Raw genomic sequence first — 21,151 nt, forward strand, 5'->3', positions numbered from 1 at the left:
ATTTTTTGTGTTGTATTGCATTTTGCTATATTGAGATGGCTTGCGTTCAATGGGGCAGATGGGTCTTAAATCTTGTCCACTTTTTGTTATATAATTTTTTTTTTTCATATAAATAAACTAAAATTATATATATATAGACATTAAAATTATGAAAATCTAATTCTCACACTATTTTTGCTTACAAAAACGATGTGTACTCATTCACGTACCAAAGACCATAAATAAACTTAGCCGAAGCAAAGGGTTGGCCATTGTTTTAATACATCAGGTGCTAACATATCTATGAATTCCACACCTAGAAAACATTAAGGATTTGCTGTAACTAACCTTTTCAATATGTATGAATTGAATACAAAATTTCAAATCCATAAACTTTACAGCTTCATACTTGAAACATAAATGGCCGTACAAACAACAGATTTACCCGACAAGGTGCCCAAAGAATATATGCATGTTTCAAATATGAAGGCAGCATGAAGCATCTGATACAAGTCAGAAAATCTGATACAAGCATGTGGTTAGATATGAAGGCAGCATAAAGCATCTGATACAAGTCAGAAAACCTGGTACTATTATAATGACTTCAGTGGTCTGGTACCATTATAATGTTTTAGTCTCATGGATGTGGTCTAACAGTTAGATAGGAAATTTAGTCTCCACATGTTTCATAGTTTAATCCTGAACATGACTATATATACTTGAAAGCTGTTTAAGCAAGATTTCTTCAACTATTTCTGTTCCATGATAAATATGCAGTATCACCCAAAGGCCTGACAACAAAAATAATCAACATTAACCTCTTTGTCATGTCACTTGGAACCTAAATTTTAAAGAAACAACTCTAAGATAGTAAATCTATCTATTAAATTTCAAAATATTTAAAAATTATCAAAAATTAAATTAATCCATTTTGATGAATGACATAAACTGTACCGCACAGTAAATTCACGTACCTTGGTTTTATGGTATGCATCAAGAAGATGACCATCGCCAAAATAATGCACAGACCTCCAACAATGAGGTAAGCTATCCCGAGAAAGTTGTTCTTCCCTCCAAGAAAATTCGTGGTAGAAAGTACCAGCTTCTTCGTGCCACCAAAAGTATAAGTATTATAATTATTAAACAAATTCACTGTAATGCTATCATTTTCTTTGAGGTCCTCCTCAATCCGTCCATACAGCTTCCTGAAGGTTGGAAATGCTGCTGGTCGCATCCACACCATAAGATCCTCTTGCTCACTTAACTGCCATGCTCATCCAAACGAAGCAGTAAGCAATGGTAATAGTAATCACTGATTCTCTGTTTCTTTTTATTATCATGAACAGAAAAAATATAGTAAGATTAAACAGTAATATAATTTCTGTATTCAAGTTTTTTTTGATCTATAATGAATTAAGTAAAATTTTTCAGTAGAAATCACATCAGAGAATTTTTTGGTCAACATTTTTCCAACCAATAAATGTGATTCAAGGCAAGATGAAAAAGCAGACCATCACAAAAACTTAAATAATTATTTATTTTAATTAATAATTTTGAAGTAAGCAATTTTATTATTATTAGAATGTTTTTTTCTTCCTAATCTGAATTAGGAACAATGCATTTGAAACTTGGATTTTTCAGTTATCTCACCTTAAACTAAATTACAAACAAAATATTTAAAACTGGGATCTTGGATCTCTCCATTATCTTAAGACTCACATTACTATTTTCTGATATTTACAACCCATTAAACTCAATCAGTCAACCAGCCAGCCTACCTTGTAAAAGACCTAACCAAGGATACTACTTACAGGGATTGATGGATTGAGAGTAGCACCGCCAATCAGAGTTCCATTCTGAAAATTTTTGGGAAAAACATTTTTTCCATATTTATGTTCACGATCACTTTTCCACGAAATATCTTTCCTGTTCATTGTAAGCGATGTGTTCCCTCTGGAGAAGTTGTAAGTATCATTGAACAAACTCCAAGCTATGAGTCCACATGGAATAATTGGGAGACTGTTTCCGGTTTTTGCTTCAGGGTCACAAACTTTTGTTTCATCCTGAGTATTGGCATTCATTAACTGCTCGTCGTTTCTGCTGTTAACGTACCTGCAAATGTTTTTGTCAATCATGGTGAATCATTATTTTGTTAGAGTAATTTGAGGAGTCTAGATTCAATGATGGTAGGGAGCTTGCTCCATATAACGACAAGGAATTAAAAAAATAGATAAATCTCATTGTATCACCCACTTAATAATTCTACTAAAAAATACCAAAAACTGCAATTCTATTACGTTTATTTTTAATTACTAAACCATGAATCTATATTTATATAAATAATTATTTATTTTCATGAAATATTAATTTATTTTATTATTAATAATTGTGATTGATTTTTGTGAAATTTGAAATTATGGATTCAAAATGGCATAATAATAATATTGTTGTTGTTTTAACCGCTTGAAATTACATTTCTAATAATGATATTGCTTTTTATGTACGTGGAGTACCATTCACAGTTTACAAAAGTTGGCTGAGCTCTCGCACTAACAATGTGCTACCACGTAATTAATAGCAAATTAGCACCCTGTTGAACGAATAAACCAACATTCAAACGAGTAGTATAACACAATGTAAGGGTTATTTAAACGGTTCAACTTTTATATATTTAGAAATATAACTTTATAATATAAAATTACAATTTCATTTAGTTATCAAATAAAGTTAGGAATATAAAATATTTATAGCTATATTATGACAAAGTTGAGAATATAAAATATTTAAAGTTATATTATAGTTTTTATATTTCATTTAATTAATCATTTTAGTTTATTTGACCATTTAAAATTCATTCACTTAATTAATCATATTTTATTTACTAACATAATCACACTAGTAAATATAGTTAATATAAAACTAAAATATTACATTTTATTATTATCAATTTAAAAAAAATATTAGTATAGCTTTTATTACAATAAATACTGTTGCATAATAATATGTATGCACACTTACCGATGATGGTTCTGATAGAAGTTATCAAGCTGGTAATATACATAAATTGGATGTGTCATATTCTTTGGCACCTGTAGAGTGAGAGAAATATTCTGTTACATTCTTTGTAAATATTTGTAGTTATGATAATAGCTTCACATTTAGCGAGTATTTGTCACAAAGCTAACTTCATCCATTGCTATCTATTACTTCATAAATTAATGATGAGAAACTATAAATTTATAGAATTGAATACTAGCAATCAGGAATAAGGATGAACCCCTCACTTTTATTATTTGACTGCAGTTTTTAGGAATCGTACTATTTTGTATATAGGCCAGTTTGACATCCTTATTAACTCTATACTGCAGAGGTAGGCAGTCTGTTTCATATTGGTACACAATTTCCACAACCTGAAAATGAGAATAAATCACTATTACTTCAGATATTAAATATGAAATTGAAAATATTAGTTGTGGGTCTTCTAACCGTTAAAATAAAATAAAACTTTAAATAAGCATTAATGCTGAGATGAAGAGTACATACTCTATGTGATGAAATTAGAGAAACAACTCCAATGGGGATGAAGATAGCACCCACTAATATGAAGATTGCTGTGACCTAAAATCAGATAATCACTTTAGAAGGGCTATATTGTAATATATTCTAAAAGCCTCAGTATCTTGAGTAAGCAATAAATAATATATATGAATTTGAAACATGCTCCACCTTGAGAGGATATAGACTAAGCAAAGTTCACTTAAAATAAGCCCTAGACTTCATTGCCTCACAGTATGCTTTTAAGCTTAGCATCTAAGGAATATCATACTGCCATCCACTATGAACTTACCCATCTTGGTGTCAAAATTGGCTTACATGAAGGGAGCTCCTGTTGAGTGAACTTAGAAACTGGCAACACGAGAAACAAGAAACCTCTTCAATATAAGGTTGCCGAACTAAACAAACTATGTGATTATAAAACTCACGGTTCTATCATCCATAGAACAATCACTTACCACAAATTACACAATACTATGGGTTGTTTCTAAACTAAGAGAATATTTTGGAGAGATGATGCGAAGAAAATATTTTGTATGATTTCAAAAAAAGCAAGAAACAATGAAATTCACATTATTAGATTTTGTAGTGAGGTTTGCTTCCCCTTCACGAGATAAAAGGGAAAAGGTAGAAATAACTGGATATCAATGTATCTGATTGTTTAAAAGGTAACGATCACCCACCTTCCTTTTAAAAATCCTTTAAGGCATGGAGATACTGATGGTATGTAAATATACACAATAAATATGAAAGGAACTTAGTAAACCTAAATAACAAACTCCCTGCATTAAAAAAGGAACAATATATATTCTGATCTGTTCTTTAATGAAAGAGTAAAAGTCATTGTTCCGAAAGGAACAACCTGCTAGAAGGTACGAGAGTTGTCTCAATCTTATGGAAACATGCAATGAGGAAAGTCATTTACTATGAACTCATAGTTATTCATAAAGTTGCCATTTAGCAACTTTGTGGGAGGGAGAAAAAGATACTTTTTCAGAAAATGAAATGAAATAGAAAACATTACAACTATATTTATGTTGCTCTCAAATTCGATGAATATGAACCAAGTCAATTTTCTTAACACAAATTCATTAAATGTTTTAAAATATTTAGAATCTGCAATCTAATTAAAATCTCATGAACATTACAAGTAGGGTTGAAGAAGTCAATTGAAAATTGTAGCAGGCAAGTTCAAATGTCTGTTAGTAAATAGAAGTCTTGTTGCTTTAGCTATTATGGTGGTTTAGGAAACTTTCTAACAAGTTATTCAAAACTAGTCAAATTACTCATAATTTATAGACTTCAAGTATATAAAACTCACTATTTTGCCCATAATATTTATATAAAATATAAATATTTAAATACAAGCTCAAGTATATAAAAACCTTACTATTTTGCTCATAATATTCCTGTAAAATATAAATATTAAAACAAAACCACTATTTTACCTATTAAATATGAAAATATTCCAAATCATATTCCAAATATATTTATCCCAATGGCCATTGAAAACACAATTGTGTGACTTCAATAACATTTTACAATTGTGTGACTTCAATAACATTTAATAGAAGTCCTGTTGCTTTACCTAAAGTCGTGTTGATTTACCTATTGTGTGCTTTCAATAACATTCAATTAAAGTCCGGTTGCTTTTAGTTTAGTTGTTGTGTGATTTCAGTAACATCCAATGAGTATCTACCACTTGCTAGAGAAACCCTAATTGGCCTCCATAACACATACGGTAAAATAGAGACAAACCGTGAAGAGAAATCCTAATTGGCCTCCATAACATATGGGGGTAAAACAGAGACAAACCCTAACAAAGGTAAACATTATAAGTTATGCAGAATAAGTTATGCAGGATAACAATTGTATCTCTTCCTCACCCATGGAAACCTAACACATCGCCCCCACCTCCACTTTTCTTGGGACCTAAATGTAACTCCATTCCTATTGGGAAAACACGCTGCAATTTACCATGTTTGCATTGATGCCTTCCCTCGGTTGTTTACTATCTTTTCATGAACATCCTATATTTGTTTAGAATTTCACTCATAACACTCCATGGACTTCCACTCATAACAGTACCATGAACGAAAAACCAGCAAAATGGATGGAAAGGAAAATAAAATGTTAAAAATCCATGGTTTTGCATTTACATGACCTAAGCAGAGGGCAGGCCCTACGTTCTATATCTTTGAATGAGCATTCCATTCCTATTGGGAAAACACGCTGCAATTTACCATGCTTGCGTTGATGCCTTCCCTCGGTCGTTTACTATCTTTTCATGAACATCCTCTATTTGTTTAGAATTTCACTCATAACACTCCATGGACTTCCACTCATAACAGTACCATGACCAAAAAACCAACAAAATGAATGGAAAGGAAAATAAAATGTTAAAAATCCATTGTTTTGCATTTACATGACCTAAGCAAAGGGCAGGCCCTACGTTCTATATCTTTGAATGAGCATATTGTAGGTTATAAGCTTTGAATTCATCTACATCTAGCTGCACTGCAACACTCTAGTTTGGTGTATCAATTTTGAAATCTTATGTCATATATGTCGTATCTCCATCTAGCCATTAATATCAACACTAGACCAGAACACACATCTAGCCATTAACATCAACAACATCAACATCCGACTAGAACTCACGAAATTTTGAGTAAACCAAATTTTCATAAATACTTGGTTGGTGTAAACTTACTTAATGTTTAGACTGAATATTCAGAATCCATGTATTAAGTTTTCTTAGTGTACAAGTGCAAAACGATGAGCAATTCACATTGAAATAAAAATAATAATAGACAGTGTAATTTAGAAATAAATATTTGATCATATTATATAGTATATTAAAGGATGGATAGCTTACATAATTCTTCTTCTTCTTCTTCTTCTTTTTTTCTTTGCCAAATTATGATGTTTAAATTGATGTAAATAATCATTTCACATAAATTTTGGAAAGGTAAATATGGAAAATAATAACATGACCAAAAATTGATGATTTGATAATAATAATTATTTAAAGCTAATTTGAAATAAATATAAAATTGGAAAAAAAATATAAATTAATATTTATTTATAAAAAATAAAATAAAAATATTTGATTAAAAAATTATAAACAAAAAGTTATATATATATATATATATATATATATATATATATATATATATATATATATAATTTAAGTAAATTTAATTATTTAATAATTAAAAGCATACTTTTCTTCTGTGAAAAATAAAAATTTATAAATTCACATTTCATTTCAATAAATTTTATTGAATATAAGAGATCTTTAATCTTATTATAAATATTAAAATACATATATTTTAATTAAATTTAATAATTAAAATATATTTTTTCATTAAAAAATAAAAATTTAGAAAAATAAAATATTAACATCTCAATAAACTTTAAAAATTTAATTACAAAATAAAAATTCTTAATTTGTTAAATCCTAAAATCAAATTATTTCTTCTTAATAATAAATATAACACTATAAATAATTCATTCTCATAATAATTATAACAATTTCTTCTTAATAATATTTATTTTTTCCCCTTGGAAAAAACATAATTTTCATTATCAAAGGAAAATTACATGTTGTAGATGCAATATGCATATGCAGTATGTGAGGGCTGAGTGCCTCTCAAGTAGAGGAATACAAAAAATAACACAGTGCACTTTACGCGGGGAGGCTCTCCCTTCAGTAATGTTCATAATAAAGTTTACCAAAATAATACTCTACGCAAAGAGTATGTATGTCTGTCATCTTAAATACAAACTCGTAATATATAAACATAATACTATTAACAAATAACCAAAATTCGGGCTCCTGCTCTGCCAATTAATCTATAAAGTCCATGAAAGGGTGATGGTAATACTGATAGTGTGCTCCATCCCTCTGCGCCTAGATTAGCCATGTGCCACGAGGATTGAGCGCTGCCTCCTTTGATAACTGGTCGGCAGATGAGTTGTGTTCCCTGTAAATGTGACGACAAACAAATATGTCAAAAAAACTTATGAGACTGTGGGCCTCATCCAGAATGGGTCTTAGAGAGTAAGCTGAATAGTTTGTTGATTTGTTAATCTAATTGCATATAATTTTTGAGCCCCCAAAAAGTTGTAGATTTCTGCAATGTTTTTCCAATGCAAATTGTATGAGGTATTTAGCAGTAATAAGTTCTGCAAAGTTGTTTGTGCCCCCACCTATGTCCATTTGGATTTGGAAGTGATGGGATTTTGAACGATATAGAATGGCTCCGCCCCCACACCCAGCTTCCTATGTTGACCCGTCAAAGTATGCCCATGGTTGAGAGTGGTCAATGTTTTTAGGAACAATGCGCTTGGGGGGGGGTTGTCATCATCTTCATGAATGGTATCATAATTTTCCAAAAGGCAGGCAGTAATGGAGGGCCAGTGAGGAACGATATCATGAAAAATGTATTGGTTACGAGAAATCCAGATTTTCCAGCAAATGAGGAGGGGAAGGTTCCTAGCCTTGGTTGGGGTTGTGGAGGTCCACCATGTGGTCCATGCTTCCATAACCGTCAAGCCCCCCCAGGTGCCCTAGGAGGGGATGGTCGAGAGAATAGAATTCTAGAGGGCAATAGTGACAGGGTAGATGAGAAAGAGATGGTTTGAATATTTTGAAACTGCCTTTACATAAACAACACCAAAAAGGTCCATATTGGGCTCTTTTGATAAGATTTTCACCTGTAAGAGCATTGTTTTTAAGAATGGACCACATGAATAATCTAGTTCTGGGAGGCGCTTTTAGTTTCCACATGCTTTTCCATCATTGTTCGATGGATTGTGGTCTATGGACATTAGCTAAACAGAGGTATCCCTCTTTGGGGGAGTAGCGCCCGTTTTTAGCAAGTGCCCAAATGATTTCATCCTCCCCTTCTACAATTCTGATATGTGATTCAGTTAATGCTGCTATATAGTCCACCCAATATTGATGCCACTGTTGTGGGATGTGCAGACTGCGGGCATATTTCTAGGCCTGGTAAAAAATGGTGGAGCATTCCATGTCTGCAATGTGGCTGATATGTGTGATACTTGAATTGGCAAGATGGATCTTGAGCTCTTCGGGCAGCATGTGGGTGTTGCCACACCCAATCCAAGGGTTTAACCCAATGCACATTGATGTTCCTGCTTGAATTCTCCAAGTGAGTCCTTCTCGGATGATTGACATAGAATTAAGCACCACTTTCCAGATGACAGAGATCCTTGTTTTGTTCCAGGTTGGCTGTCGGAGCCAGTCCATCAGATTTAGGGGATCTATGTATTTAGAAGAAGCCACCATAGTCCAGAGGCTATTTGATGTGATCTATTTCTAGCCTAGCTTGGCCGCTAGAGTAGAGGAGAAATCTTCTAGCTTTTTAATACCCCATCCTCCCCATTTCTTTGGGAGGGTAAGCGAGAGATTTTGTATTCTCGAGAGGATTCCTCTTGGTATGCATGCCAAGGACATCCAATACACCAGAGTGGCTTCAAAGACAACTTTATTGAGTACAAGTCTTCTTGCCCTAGAGAGGTACTTATGGTACCAAATATTGAGTCTTCTTTCCATTTTGGAGATTAACCATGTCCAGTCTACTATCTTATAGCCATGGGGCTTCAACTTGTAACCCAGATATCTAAGACCATCCTCCAACGGTAGGAGGGTGAAGGGAAAGTGGTGGAGCACATACTGTATCTCATGAGGGGTGCAACCTATAACAATAATGGTGGATTTAGAATTATTAATGACCATGCCTGTAGCTATTAGAAATAGTGTGATAGTGTTCTGTAAGGTAGTCAGGTCCCATAAACCACCATTGAGGAAGATCAACACATCATCCACGAAGGGTAAATGAGTGAGAATGCAACTGTCAGTGATCCTGATTCCCTTAAGTCTTACTCTATTGTTCTCTTCTCTTATAAGTCTACTGGGCCGCTCCATGACAAGAAAAAATAATAATGGAGATAGGGGGCACCCCTACCTGAGGCCTCTTTCAGAGTGAAAGAAAGGCGATGCCACTCCATTGACAAGGACACTAAAAGATATGTTTGTTATGTTAGCCTCCTGCTGCAGCAGGTTAATCATCTTTCATGATTGACAGTTTTACATGCCAAATATGTCGTGCTATGCATGCTGCAATGCTCCATATTTGCTACAGATGGCCAAAAAGAATCCATAAGAGTAGGCTGGTCTAAAGGCCACTGTTGTGTTCGAATTTTGATAAAGCAATTCATTTTTGGGTTGAGGCAGTTTTTTCAGTTGGAGGTACTCAGGCTGGAGTTCACTAACATCTTTTTCTCATCACCCTTATTATGTAACTCCCTATTAGTTTTTCCCTCCCCCTATTAAAATCATGTATATAAATCCCCCTATGTAAATACCCCTCCCTGGCATTATAGCCATACTTTCTACTAAGTCCGGGAAATCTCAGTCCATCTGGGACTGTTTTTAGCCCATCTGAGTCATTGAGGAACTAGTTTGACATCTGGTCAGCTAGTAGCCTCTCCCTTAACCCTAAAAACCCCCAAAAAAACCCACATTCCACCCCTAACCCAAAGAACCCACGCCTTCATATAACCCTGCAAACCCGTTTTCCTAAGTCTACAACCCCCGCGCATATTAAATTCAGAATATTCCTGTGAATATTCCCGCCCGTTAACCCCATATCTCGTCGCGTCCGCCGCCAGCCGTCCGATCCACCGCCCCGCAGATCTACGTCTGGCGGGCATCCTCATCCCCGCCGCACCCAGCCTTTAACGTCCGGGAGTTCGGCGGTTTTGCCGCCGTACTCCCGCCACGCATCAGGCGCCGGGCTATGGCGGAGCCCCTTCCTTCGAAACTGCCATCCCCCATAAGCGGTGTGCCACATATCGCTTACCGCCCGGTGACGTCACCAGCCCACGTCACCCCCCCTTGTATAGTCACCCAATGAGTCATCTGCCTGCGTGGCCTCCTGCCACGTGTCCCGCCACCGTACCTGCCACGTCATTGTTTGTACGAGATGACATCATGCTGATGTCATCCCGCCACGTCACCATGCTGACATCACCCGCCGTACAATGCTGACGTCATCAGCCCTTTTTTGGCGCAGAGGCGCGAAAGTCGCACTTCGGAGCCCCGGAATCAAATTCTGAGGCAGTTTTTGATGAGCAAATCGCTCATCGTAGGATTTTTTGGGCCAGAATGGAGAATCTTTAGGGAATCTTTAAGGAATCTTCGCCCCATGCAGCCCCAGGAAACCCGAAAAGGAGCAGAAATGATCTGTTTTTTTCACAGAGCATACCAAAATGATCAGAAGACAATTCCAGATGATACAGAGGCCGAACAGCGGCCATTTACTGGTCATTAGACACGCAGCACAGCACATCAGCAGCCTAGATTTTTTCAGAGAGTATCAGTGGAAGAAAGGATGCCAGAAAGAATCAGTCATGATTTCTTAGGGGCTCGAGGCACCTGAACATTGATGAAGCCCCCAAAAAATCAAATCGATAAGCATCAGCCCATCCTTGCTTTCAAATCACCGTCAAGATATTTAAGACACCAGGACAGTAAGGAAGCCTAAACCCATACCCATTTATTGCAGAAAGCACTGCAGCAAGCCACCGAGGATAGCATCATTCATTCAGTTTTGACACTTCGGCCCTGGGCACGGCCCGAGACATTCTTTGCATTTATTTCTAGATAGGATTAGGTCAAGTAGTCATTTTTATGACCTAATTAGGTCAAGATGTAATAAAGGAACTCTGCAGAGAGTTTTGCCCTATATATACCACCCTCTGTATAGTTTTAAGGGTTGGTCAATTGATAATTTTCGCTAGAGACTCGCTGTGTATACCTGAATTTTTCTGTAATCAAAGATTGCTTAAATCTTGGAGAGCGAACTGTCTGTTGTTGATGAATGTGTTGAAGAGTTGAAGATGGAATTCCTGCGCTGTGGCCTAAAGCAATAAGTGCCTCTTATCTCTGTTTATGTGTTTGCCATTATCTAAATAGCAGGAAAAAAGAATAGCCTAGAATTAGTTTAAACACTCTCTATGCTCAATTCCTGTTGTTTCTTGATGTTTTCTTCTGAATGAATTGGTTATGAACATTGAATTCCTTCTGGCTCATGTTTACCCCAGTTCACCTGTGCTGGCCAATTATCTAGGGATTCTTAACTGCTCCTAGGTAGCGCCCTGTTGTTTCCTCTGCTAATCTGTTGGAGAGATTCTTAACTGCCTCTCTTTCTTTAGCATTCTTGCCATCCCTTGAAACCTGAAAGTTGCTTCTGCTTCAGTTATCTTGCTCCATTTTCTCCTCACTGTTGTTAAGGAAAGACAGCAGCAGTTCCCCCTCCTCGACTCCACGCCCAATGGTTTGAAACATTCAGACTATACTCAGCCTCTCTACCTGAAAGTGTCAGTTTTCCCACCAAAACTCAATCAAAACCCCTGTGCATCATAACTAGCCTAAAATCACCCCCTTCAACAAAGCTAAATCATAAAGAGAGAGCCCCCTCTGACTGCAGGCAGGCTAGGGCCTGCAGTCCAAAGTTGGTTTGTGGTTACCTCGGTCATATCCCTTTAGGAGTCAAAAGGGACAACCTGAGTGATAACATAATGGCGACTCCACTGGGGACATGAATCATGTGTCTATTAGTGTGAATCCTCAATTTTGACCAGTTAGCCTCGTTTTCTGGAGAAAGTCTTCCTTTTCTTCAGGGTTTTTCATGTTTAGCTCTGATCTGTGACGGTGGACAAAGATCAGGCACTTTAAGGTTACATCATCCACCTGGCGACTCCACATCATCCTCATAATAAAGACTCCGCTGGAGAAATGAACCCGAAGGAACTATATAAGCAGATCAGGTTCTTGATTTGGTTGATCATCCAAGAGACCATGTTCTTTCTCTTGCACCAAATTTTGCTGTGCATATTGTACTTTAAAAGTGATTTTATGTCAGAGTTTTGTGTTTTTCCTTTGGAAGAGATTGTTGAAAACCCTCCTTGCGCATCAGAGCAACAGCTTTCAAATGCTGTTGAAGATCATCATATAGTCAAGGAGGAACCAAAAATAGAGTCCAGTCTTCTAGTTCCTGTACATACTCCCGTGCCTCGTAAAGTTCCTGAAAGATATAAGCCGCTCATTTTGCCTCCTGTGCTTGGTCCCCTGCCGGCAAATCATCCTGAATATCTCCCTAGATTTGATGGAGAGAATGGCACTACTGCCCAGAAACATATCCAGGCTTTTGAAGATTATCTTAATACATTTGAAGTGGAAGATGAAGATGTCAGTCTTAGACTATTTGCCCTTTCTTTGCAAAGCGAAGCTAGGACTTGGTTTAAAGCGTTGCCTGAGGCGAGCATCTCTAAGTTTCAGCAGTGTGCTAAGCTTTTCCTTGATAGATGGATGATCAGAGGTAATCTCTTCTTGCTGATCGAAGAATATAATCATTTAGAAAGGCATCCGGATGAATCTGTTCAGCAGTTTTCAGACAGATTCAATCAAGTTTATCAAGCCATGCCTCTAAATATAAGACCTCCCCTCGATCTAGCTCTATTGCAATATCCTAGAGCATTTGACACAGAAATGGAATTCTGTCTGAGAGAAAGATGCCCGTCCACCTTGAAACAGATGCAGGACATAGCTGTGGATGTGGAAGCAAACCTAAGAAGAAGGGAGGAACAACGCAAAGCAGAGCAAGAAGAAAGATTTCATAGTGTGCTACAAAAGACAGAGGAAATGATGCAGCTGATCACAATGAAAGTAGAAAGTTCAGAGCACCAGAACAGATCTGTTTCACAACAGGAAAGTAGTGACATTCACGAACAAACCTGCCACAAAACAGATGACATATTCATCCAGCCATAATTGATGGAGCAGTCTCCTGATATACTGTGTGAATATAATAGCTCCTCTTCTTTCAACTGTCTGCCCAAGGATGATCTGTATGATGAGGATTATGAGCCTAATGATCAAATCAGCCTTGCAGATGAATCATATCCTATTTTGGCAGGAAGCAGTGTTCAGGTTCAGCAACCTGAACCTAATGATCAACGTACCCGTCCTAGCTATGAAGAAAAGGAGGAAAACGCAGAGTGTGCCGATTTCAGTGAAGGGACTTTACCCTTTTGTTTTGAATCTTTCCAGTTTATCAAGGATAACTATCATGCTATATATGATCAAGCGTCACCACCTGCTGCTATTGACCGTCTGGAGATTAATCAAGATACTGTTCCAAAGGTATCGCCTCTAGTTCTGCAGCCCCAAAGAGCCATTGAATATCAGAGTGAGGAGGACCCAGAAGCAGAAGCATATGACCAGATGATCCAAGTGGATCCCCTGCCTCTTTGTTCTCAGCCATCTGAATTATTCAAAGAAGAAGAAGACCAGCAGCCCGCACAAATCATTCCGGCCCTATTCGAGCCAAATTGTAATAAATTACAAGCACCTCTGCAAGTACCGAATGACCTATCCGCTGGCAGGTAGAATAATGAAAGAGATCAGTGAACGACGCCATCAACAGGCTGCAAGGCTCAGTATCGAGTTGTCAATGATCTCCCGACTCCAAGGCATGGTAGTGATCTTGAACCTTTGTACAGTTCTTTAATTCAGCCAAAAAATTGTATATATGTGTTGCAGGACAGTTTTGTACAGTATTTAAACACCGCAAAGGAGGTCAGTAGCTTCCTGATCTTCTCAAAGATTGACAAAGCCATAACAAATTGCAAAATCTCAGTTGATGTCACTAGCAAGCATAAGCAGCAAAGTCCACTCATGTTATTATTACTTAAGTGGTTGCATTGGTTATTTCACTTCACCTAACAGTAAAGTAAGTGTTGGTTAGGATAGGTAGGTAGGTAGGATCAATAAGGCAGCCAGCCAAGAGAAATTTGTAGAACACAGTAACAGTTTAATACAAGGCAGTCTGACCTGTTGTTCTTGACTTTTCACAAGGAAAAGCCATCCCCAAGTGGAGCCACTGTTAGCCTCCTGCTGCAGCAGGTTAATCATCTTTCATGATCGACAGTTTTACATGCCAAATATGTCGTGCTATGCATGCTGCAATGCTCCATATTTTCTACAAATGGCCAAAAAGTATCCATAAGAGTAGTCTGGTCTAAAGGCCACTGTTGTGTTCGAATTTTGATAAAGCAATTCATTTTTGGGTTGAGGCAGTTTTTTCAGTTGGAGGTACTCAGGCTGGAGTTCACTAACATCTTTTTCTCATCACCCTTATTATGTAACTCCCTATTAGTTTTTCCCTCCCCCTATTAAAATCATGTATATAAATCCCCCTATGTAAATACTCCTCCCTGGCATTATAGCCATACTTTCTACTATGTCCGGGAAATATCAGTCCATCTGGGACTGCTTTTATCCCATCCGAGTCATTAAGGAACTAGTTTGACATCTGGTCAGCTCGTATCCTCTCCCTTAACCCTAAAAAGCCCAAAAAAACCCACATTCCGCCCCTAACCCAAAGAACCCACGCCTTCATATAACCCCGCAAACCCATTTTCCTAAGTCTACAAACCCCGCGCATATTAAATTCGGAATATTCCTGTGAATATTCCCGCCCGTTAACCCCATATCCCATCGCGTCCGCCGCCAACCGTCCGATCCACCGCCCCGTAGATCTACGGTTGGCAGGCATCCTCATCCCCGACGCGCCCGGCCTTTAACGTCCGGGAGTTCGGCGGTTTTGCCGCCGTACTCCCGCCACACGTCAGGCACCGGGCTGTGGCGGAGCCCCTCCTTCGAAACCACCATCCCCCATAAGCAGTGCGCCACATACCGCTTACCGCCCGGTGACGTCACCAGCCCACGTCCCCCCCCTTGTACAGTCACCCAATGAGTCATCCGCTTGCGTGGCCTCCTGCCACGTCACTACCATGTGTCCCACCATCGTACCTGCCATGTCATCATCTGTACGAGATGACGTCATGCTGACGTCATCCCGCCACGTCGCCATGCTGACGTCATCAGCCCTTTTTTGGCGCAGAGGCGCGAAAGTCGCACTTCGGAGCCCCGAAATCGAATTCTGAGGCAGTTTTTGATGAGCGATTTGATAATTACAGAATCTAGATATGAGACTAGCGCTCTGTGATGCAAGCAGATCGAGAAAACTTCTCGCAGATGCGGAGCAGGGAGATCTCGTCTCGTCTAAAACTCAAAGAACTCAAACTCACAATACAGACTATAGAGTTAAACTCCGTGGTGCAAGCAGATCGAGAAAAATTCTCGCAGATGCGGAGCAGGGAGACTTCACTCAGACTTTAACACTACTCAGACCCTCTCAAAACTCTCAAGACTCTAATGCCCCTAATTGAGCTTACAATGCTAGTATTTATAATATCCTAGCAGGTCATCCGATGAAAGCTTTTACCGGGAACTTGAAACCAGAAGAATCAAACTTTCGCTAGATCATCATGTAATATGTCTATCACGAAAGAACTTTGTACAAAAGGTAATGAATAGTTCTAAAGATTTGGGCAAGTGGGGACTACCACTTGTTATCTCGTCCCTTGGAGGCTAAGCCATATGGGGACCGAATCATGACGTCTCTAAAATGAAAAGATGGTCGGAATCTAGGACATTAGCTCTTATACAAAAGTAATTACACAGTGGATATTTTATTCGGACTAAATCCCACGGAAACCGAAGAACAATATATGTACAAATAAAGCAGGATAAAGTAATTACACAGTGGATATTTTATTCGGACTAAATCCCACGGAAACCAAAGAGCAGTATATGTACAAATAAAGCAGGATATGAAAGGATTTCATTTGATTGATCCCTTCAATCAATCGCTGTTAGCTCTGTCATCATAATCATGTGCATGTGTATCTGGAGCAGCTGGATTGTTATGGCCAAGTCTGATTTGGTCTTGTTCTACCAATTCCTCAATTAGTTCTTCATTATTTGGAGCAAGCACTTCGTATGGGATAGATTCATCTAGCCAATATGGTGCTGTATCTATAGTACAACAAAATAACGGGAATGTGAACATGAATGTTGGCCTGTCTTGTGGGTCCACTGATATCAATCCTCTGAATCTGACAGAAAGCTTAAAGGACTCATCTTCTTCATTAGGAATGACAATTGTGTGTTTGTGGATGAATTCAAACTCTAAGACATAATCATTCTGGACAGCTACATGCATTTCCCAATGGAAAATTCTGACAAACTCAGCAAAAGTCCTATCAAAAATACTTTTATCTCTAGGCAAATACCTAAACATGAATAGGTTAAACCATGGACTCCACCAATTGTTAGAGGGATCTATAGCTGCAGCATAAAATATGACCTTAACCGAACCATGTATCCTAGCTCTCTGGTGAATAGAAAAATAGTCTGACCATGTCCAGTCAGTATTTTAAATACACCCAAAATAAACAGGATCTGGTTCCCTAGACAATGCAGAATAAACATGCCATGGCCTAATCCTATATGGTAACTCTTTTGTATATGACCATCTAGACTCCTCAGATTCAAACCATTTTTGCAAAATGATTTGTCTTAAGCATAATGGCAAGACTCAGACCTATTTTGATAGACACTCTAGACAAAACTCATAATGACAGTTACTACAGACTGTGACATACTTAACTCTTTTAGACTCGATATGACTGGACTGACTTGTAGAGGCTTCGTGCTGATTGAGTGGTCTGAACATCTTGATCTCCTTGATTTCTTGAGCACCTTCTCTGGTAAGCATGTCAGCAAGATAATTTTCTGCACCAGATTTGTAAATAATATCAAAATCAAAACCTTCAAGCCATAGTGCCCATCTTAGTACTCTGGTACTACCTTGTTCTAACAATCTTTTGTTTGCCAACATCTGTTTCATATGCTTTAGATCTGTTCTGACAATAAATTTAACACTTTTCAAGAACAAGTGAAATCTCTTTATTCCCCTCCTTACTGCAAGTATTTCTTTATGAGAAGAAGGATACTTTTTCTCTGTATCATCAAAAGATCCTGAGGAATAGGCACAAACCAATTTTTTTCTTCCATGCTTTTGTAACAAAACGGCAGCCCAAGTGTGATCAGAAGCATCTGTTTCAAGTATAAAAGGAAGATTAGTATCAGGAAGCTTGAGTTTTGTCAAGTCGTTAAGCTTACTCTTAATACTAATTACTGTTGTTGTCATTTCTGTTGGAGAGGTAAATCCCCTCTACGGATAGAGGCGATCCCTACTAGCCCAGAATGGGTCTAGCAACAATCAGTTAATGCTACTATGCAAGTTCCTAATTGCAATTAAACAAGAGATAAAGAGCACCTACTTGAATTCCAACGTTGTTGTTTGATGAAGAGATGCAACCTTCGCTCCTTCGCTTTGGCTGGTGACGATCCTCCGCGATCTCCGCGAATAGACACCTGCACACACGAAGAGGAAACAAACACAAGCGTGAAATCTAATAAAAGCAACCATACATCAGTCAGAAAGGATGTAATTCACATTTAACCATTGCATAGACAAATGAGAATGGAACAATAATAGTAGTCATCTATTATTAATCAAGCAGAGAAGAGTACAACCAAATGTTCTGACGTCGGTATCCTTCTCAGGAGGGGCCAGTCAGCAAGTGTCTCAAGCATTCACCTTTGGAAATGATTCTCCCAAGACAAGAAACTCTCTCTTTCACACAAGCAACACAAAACAACCTTCCCTAAGCTATCAAGCACTTCCACACTTATCACACCAATTACCTATAGTAGCAGCAATCTGAGCACTATAAGCTCTACACAATCCAAGCTATTCCAAACTAGCTGCTCATGGTAATGGTGGAAGTTTATATAGGAGAAGGAGCCTCACAATTTCCTAGATGCAAGCTCTATGCCAAAGAATACCATTTTGTTCGATGAATTCTAACTATGAGAAGGTTAAGAGCTTTCAATCAAACAAAATGAAATCAAACAATCAAACAATCTAATGCAGCTAATGACCAAGAAATGAAACTTTTCTTTTGATAATACAAATCAACAAAATGCTCTTTCCTTTGATTAACTATTGAATGCAAAAGATTTTAGTTCGATTTTCTTTTTAATGACATAATGTACTTACAATGAATTTTGAGAAACAGGAACACCAAGCAAATCACTTAATGAAAGCACACAAAGTTCCCGAAACATCCAAAAAAGATCTCCAAATCAAAAGGAAAAACCAAGTTCCGCACGAGCTATGTGATCTAAGCTTGGCAAGACAAAAGGGAATTCAAGCAAGGAAGAAGCAAAAACCGCTCGGAAACACAACCAAAAAACACTTCAACAATCACTGAACAAGTGTAAAAAACAAATCTGAAGTTGGCTGGTCAAACAAGAGAACAAGATCCCTACGGAAGGCTTGACACACACACGACCACTAGATGCCCTAGGGCTATAGTGCGAAATCAACGGAGAAAAGCAAACACCCGGAGGATGAGAGTTCCAACCAGTCAATTAGAGATTCAACACAATCCAGCAACTGTAAAAGTGATGGCGGAAATACAAACCAAGCAGCGAAAGCAAAGAGGAAGGTATTTGTAAAACCGAAAAATGAGCAAAAACGAAACCCTGTGGAACAAGACTTCGAAAACAAGTAGCTTAGAGTTCAGGAAATGAAAAACAAGTCATAGACCAAGTGGAAAGAAAAGGGGAAAGCCAAAGCAACAGGTTCAGGAGGCTAATTTGGACAAAAATGAACTCTACAAGATCAGCGCGGGTGGCCTTCAGCAACTCGGCGCTGACAAGAGAAGGCATGTAGCAACTTTGCGCCGTCAGCGCGGAAGCACATAGATAAAGCGCGCTGTCTCAAAAACGAGGTCAGCGTGACTGTTAATCATACAGGAGCGATGACAAGGAAAACAAAGAAGCAGGTATGCGATGTCAGCGCGTCTGTTTTGAATTAAACCGCGCTGACGGTAAAAAACGAGTAGAATCAAAGCAAAAACTCCCAAACCAAAGGTAGGAATCCTTTAACCAATTAAGACACTTCCCAGATGGACCCAGGAAGTCTACAAGCAGAGAATCAATCCCCAAATCTTGCAAAGAGAGAACAATCAAATTCAAACACAAGAATGGACACAAGAGACAAAAGGCTGAACTCCCCAGCGGAGTCGCCAAATTGTTGGAGAGGTAAATCCCCTCTACGGATAGAGGCGTTCCCTACTAGCCCAGAATGGGTCTAGCAACAATCAGTTAATGCTACTATGCAAGTTCCTAATTGCAATTAAACAAGAGGTAAAGAGCACCTACTTGGATTCCAGCGCTGTTGTTTGATGAAGAAATGCCACCTTCGCTCCTTTGCTTTGGCTGGTCATGATCCTCCGCGATCTCCGCGAATAGACACCTGCACACACGAAGAGGAAACAAAAACAAGCGTGAAATCTAATAAAAGAAACCATACATCAGTCAGAAAGGATGTAATTCACATTTAACCATTGCATAGACAAATGAGAATGGAATAATAATAGTAGTCATCTATTATTAATCAAGCAGAGAAGAGTACAACCAAATGTTCTGACGTCGGTATCCTTCTCAGGAGGGGCCAGTCAGCAAGTGTCTCAAGCATTCACCTTTGGAAATGATTCTCCCAAGACAAGAAACTCTCTCTCTCACACAAGCAACACAAAATAACCTTCCCTAAGCTATCAAGCACTTCCACACTTATCACACCAATTACCTATAGTAGCATCAATCTGAGCACTATAAGCTCTACACAATCCAAGCTATTCCAAACTAGCTGCTCATGGTAATGGTGGAAGTTTATATAGGAGAAGGAGCCTCCTAAAAGGGTGGAAGGATGAGCTTATCTTCAAGGGAAGTAGTTGCAAAGGGTCGAACAGACATGCCATAGAAGGGAGTCGATACTCACAAGGCCAACAACCCAGTCTGGAGTTATCTGGAAGGCTGGTTGTTGGAACAAATTCGCCAAAACTGGATCAACGCGGGTGCATAACTGGTCTGGCGTGCTGACGTCGCAAATACATAATGGAAAGGGCCATGTCAGCGTGGGTAAATACAAGCAGAGGATGCGCTGGTCATGAAATCCGATCAGCGCGGAAAAGTCGTGTGCTTCCGCGCTGGCAGCGCACGCGGTTTGTTATGAAGCGCCAGTCATCGCGGATATTTTAGAAACAGACGCGCTGATGAGGAAAACTTTGGAAAAGTGGGTTTTTGGCCAGTTCAGAAGGCATGAACTTGATTATTGTGAACTCCTGACATAGTAGGGTGACACACAGGGAGACAGTGACAAATTACTGTGTAACAGATGCCCCCTAAAGCATGAAGACCAAGAGAGTGGGAGGGGTGAAATGCTTTACGAAACTCACCGAACTGGAACACCACCAGGAAGGACCGAATATCTCTGATAATCAAGTACATGCAGTCTGGGCATGGGCGCAGCCATCTGAAAGACATGCGAAAAGGTCTGTGGAATGGACGCAACCACCCAGCTAAAGAGACCAGAATAATGATAAGGCATGGTCACAGCCATCCATGAAGACTCAGGTATGGGCGCAGCCATCCATCAATGAGTCATGTAATGATCATCCACAAAATCGCAACCTGGACCATAACAGACAAAGATCCAGTGTCTTGCGCTCCGTCCCGACCCGAACAAAGTACAAGTCCAAG

The 21,151-nt window shown here is 38.4% G+C and overlaps 1 protein-coding gene across 1 annotated transcript; it reads right to left on the reverse strand.

Moving 5' to 3' along the window:
• Nucleotides 1-591: 591 nt before the first annotated feature.
• Nucleotides 592-15,476, reverse strand: LOC149227322 (ALA-interacting subunit 3-like). Its single transcript, XM_089380464.1, has 8 exons — nucleotides 15,443-15,476; nucleotides 3,827-3,885; nucleotides 3,523-3,597; nucleotides 3,264-3,389; nucleotides 2,998-3,068; nucleotides 1,791-2,091; nucleotides 954-1,243; nucleotides 592-770 (listed from the first exon to the last, which is right to left on the reverse strand). The coding sequence occupies exons 1-8, from the start codon at nucleotides 15,474-15,476 to the stop codon at nucleotides 725-727; spliced, it is 1,002 nt and encodes a 333-aa protein (XP_089236590.1). The 3' UTR covers nucleotides 592-724.
• Nucleotides 15,477-21,151: the final 5,675 nt, after the last annotated feature.

Source organism: Pinus tabuliformis, chromosome J (genome assembly GCF_031772625.1).
Source record: "Pinus tabuliformis cultivar Carrire ecotype Pingquan chromosome J, CPIR1, whole genome shotgun sequence".
Classification (NCBI taxonomy): domain Eukaryota; kingdom Viridiplantae; phylum Streptophyta; class Pinopsida; order Pinales; family Pinaceae; genus Pinus; species Pinus tabuliformis.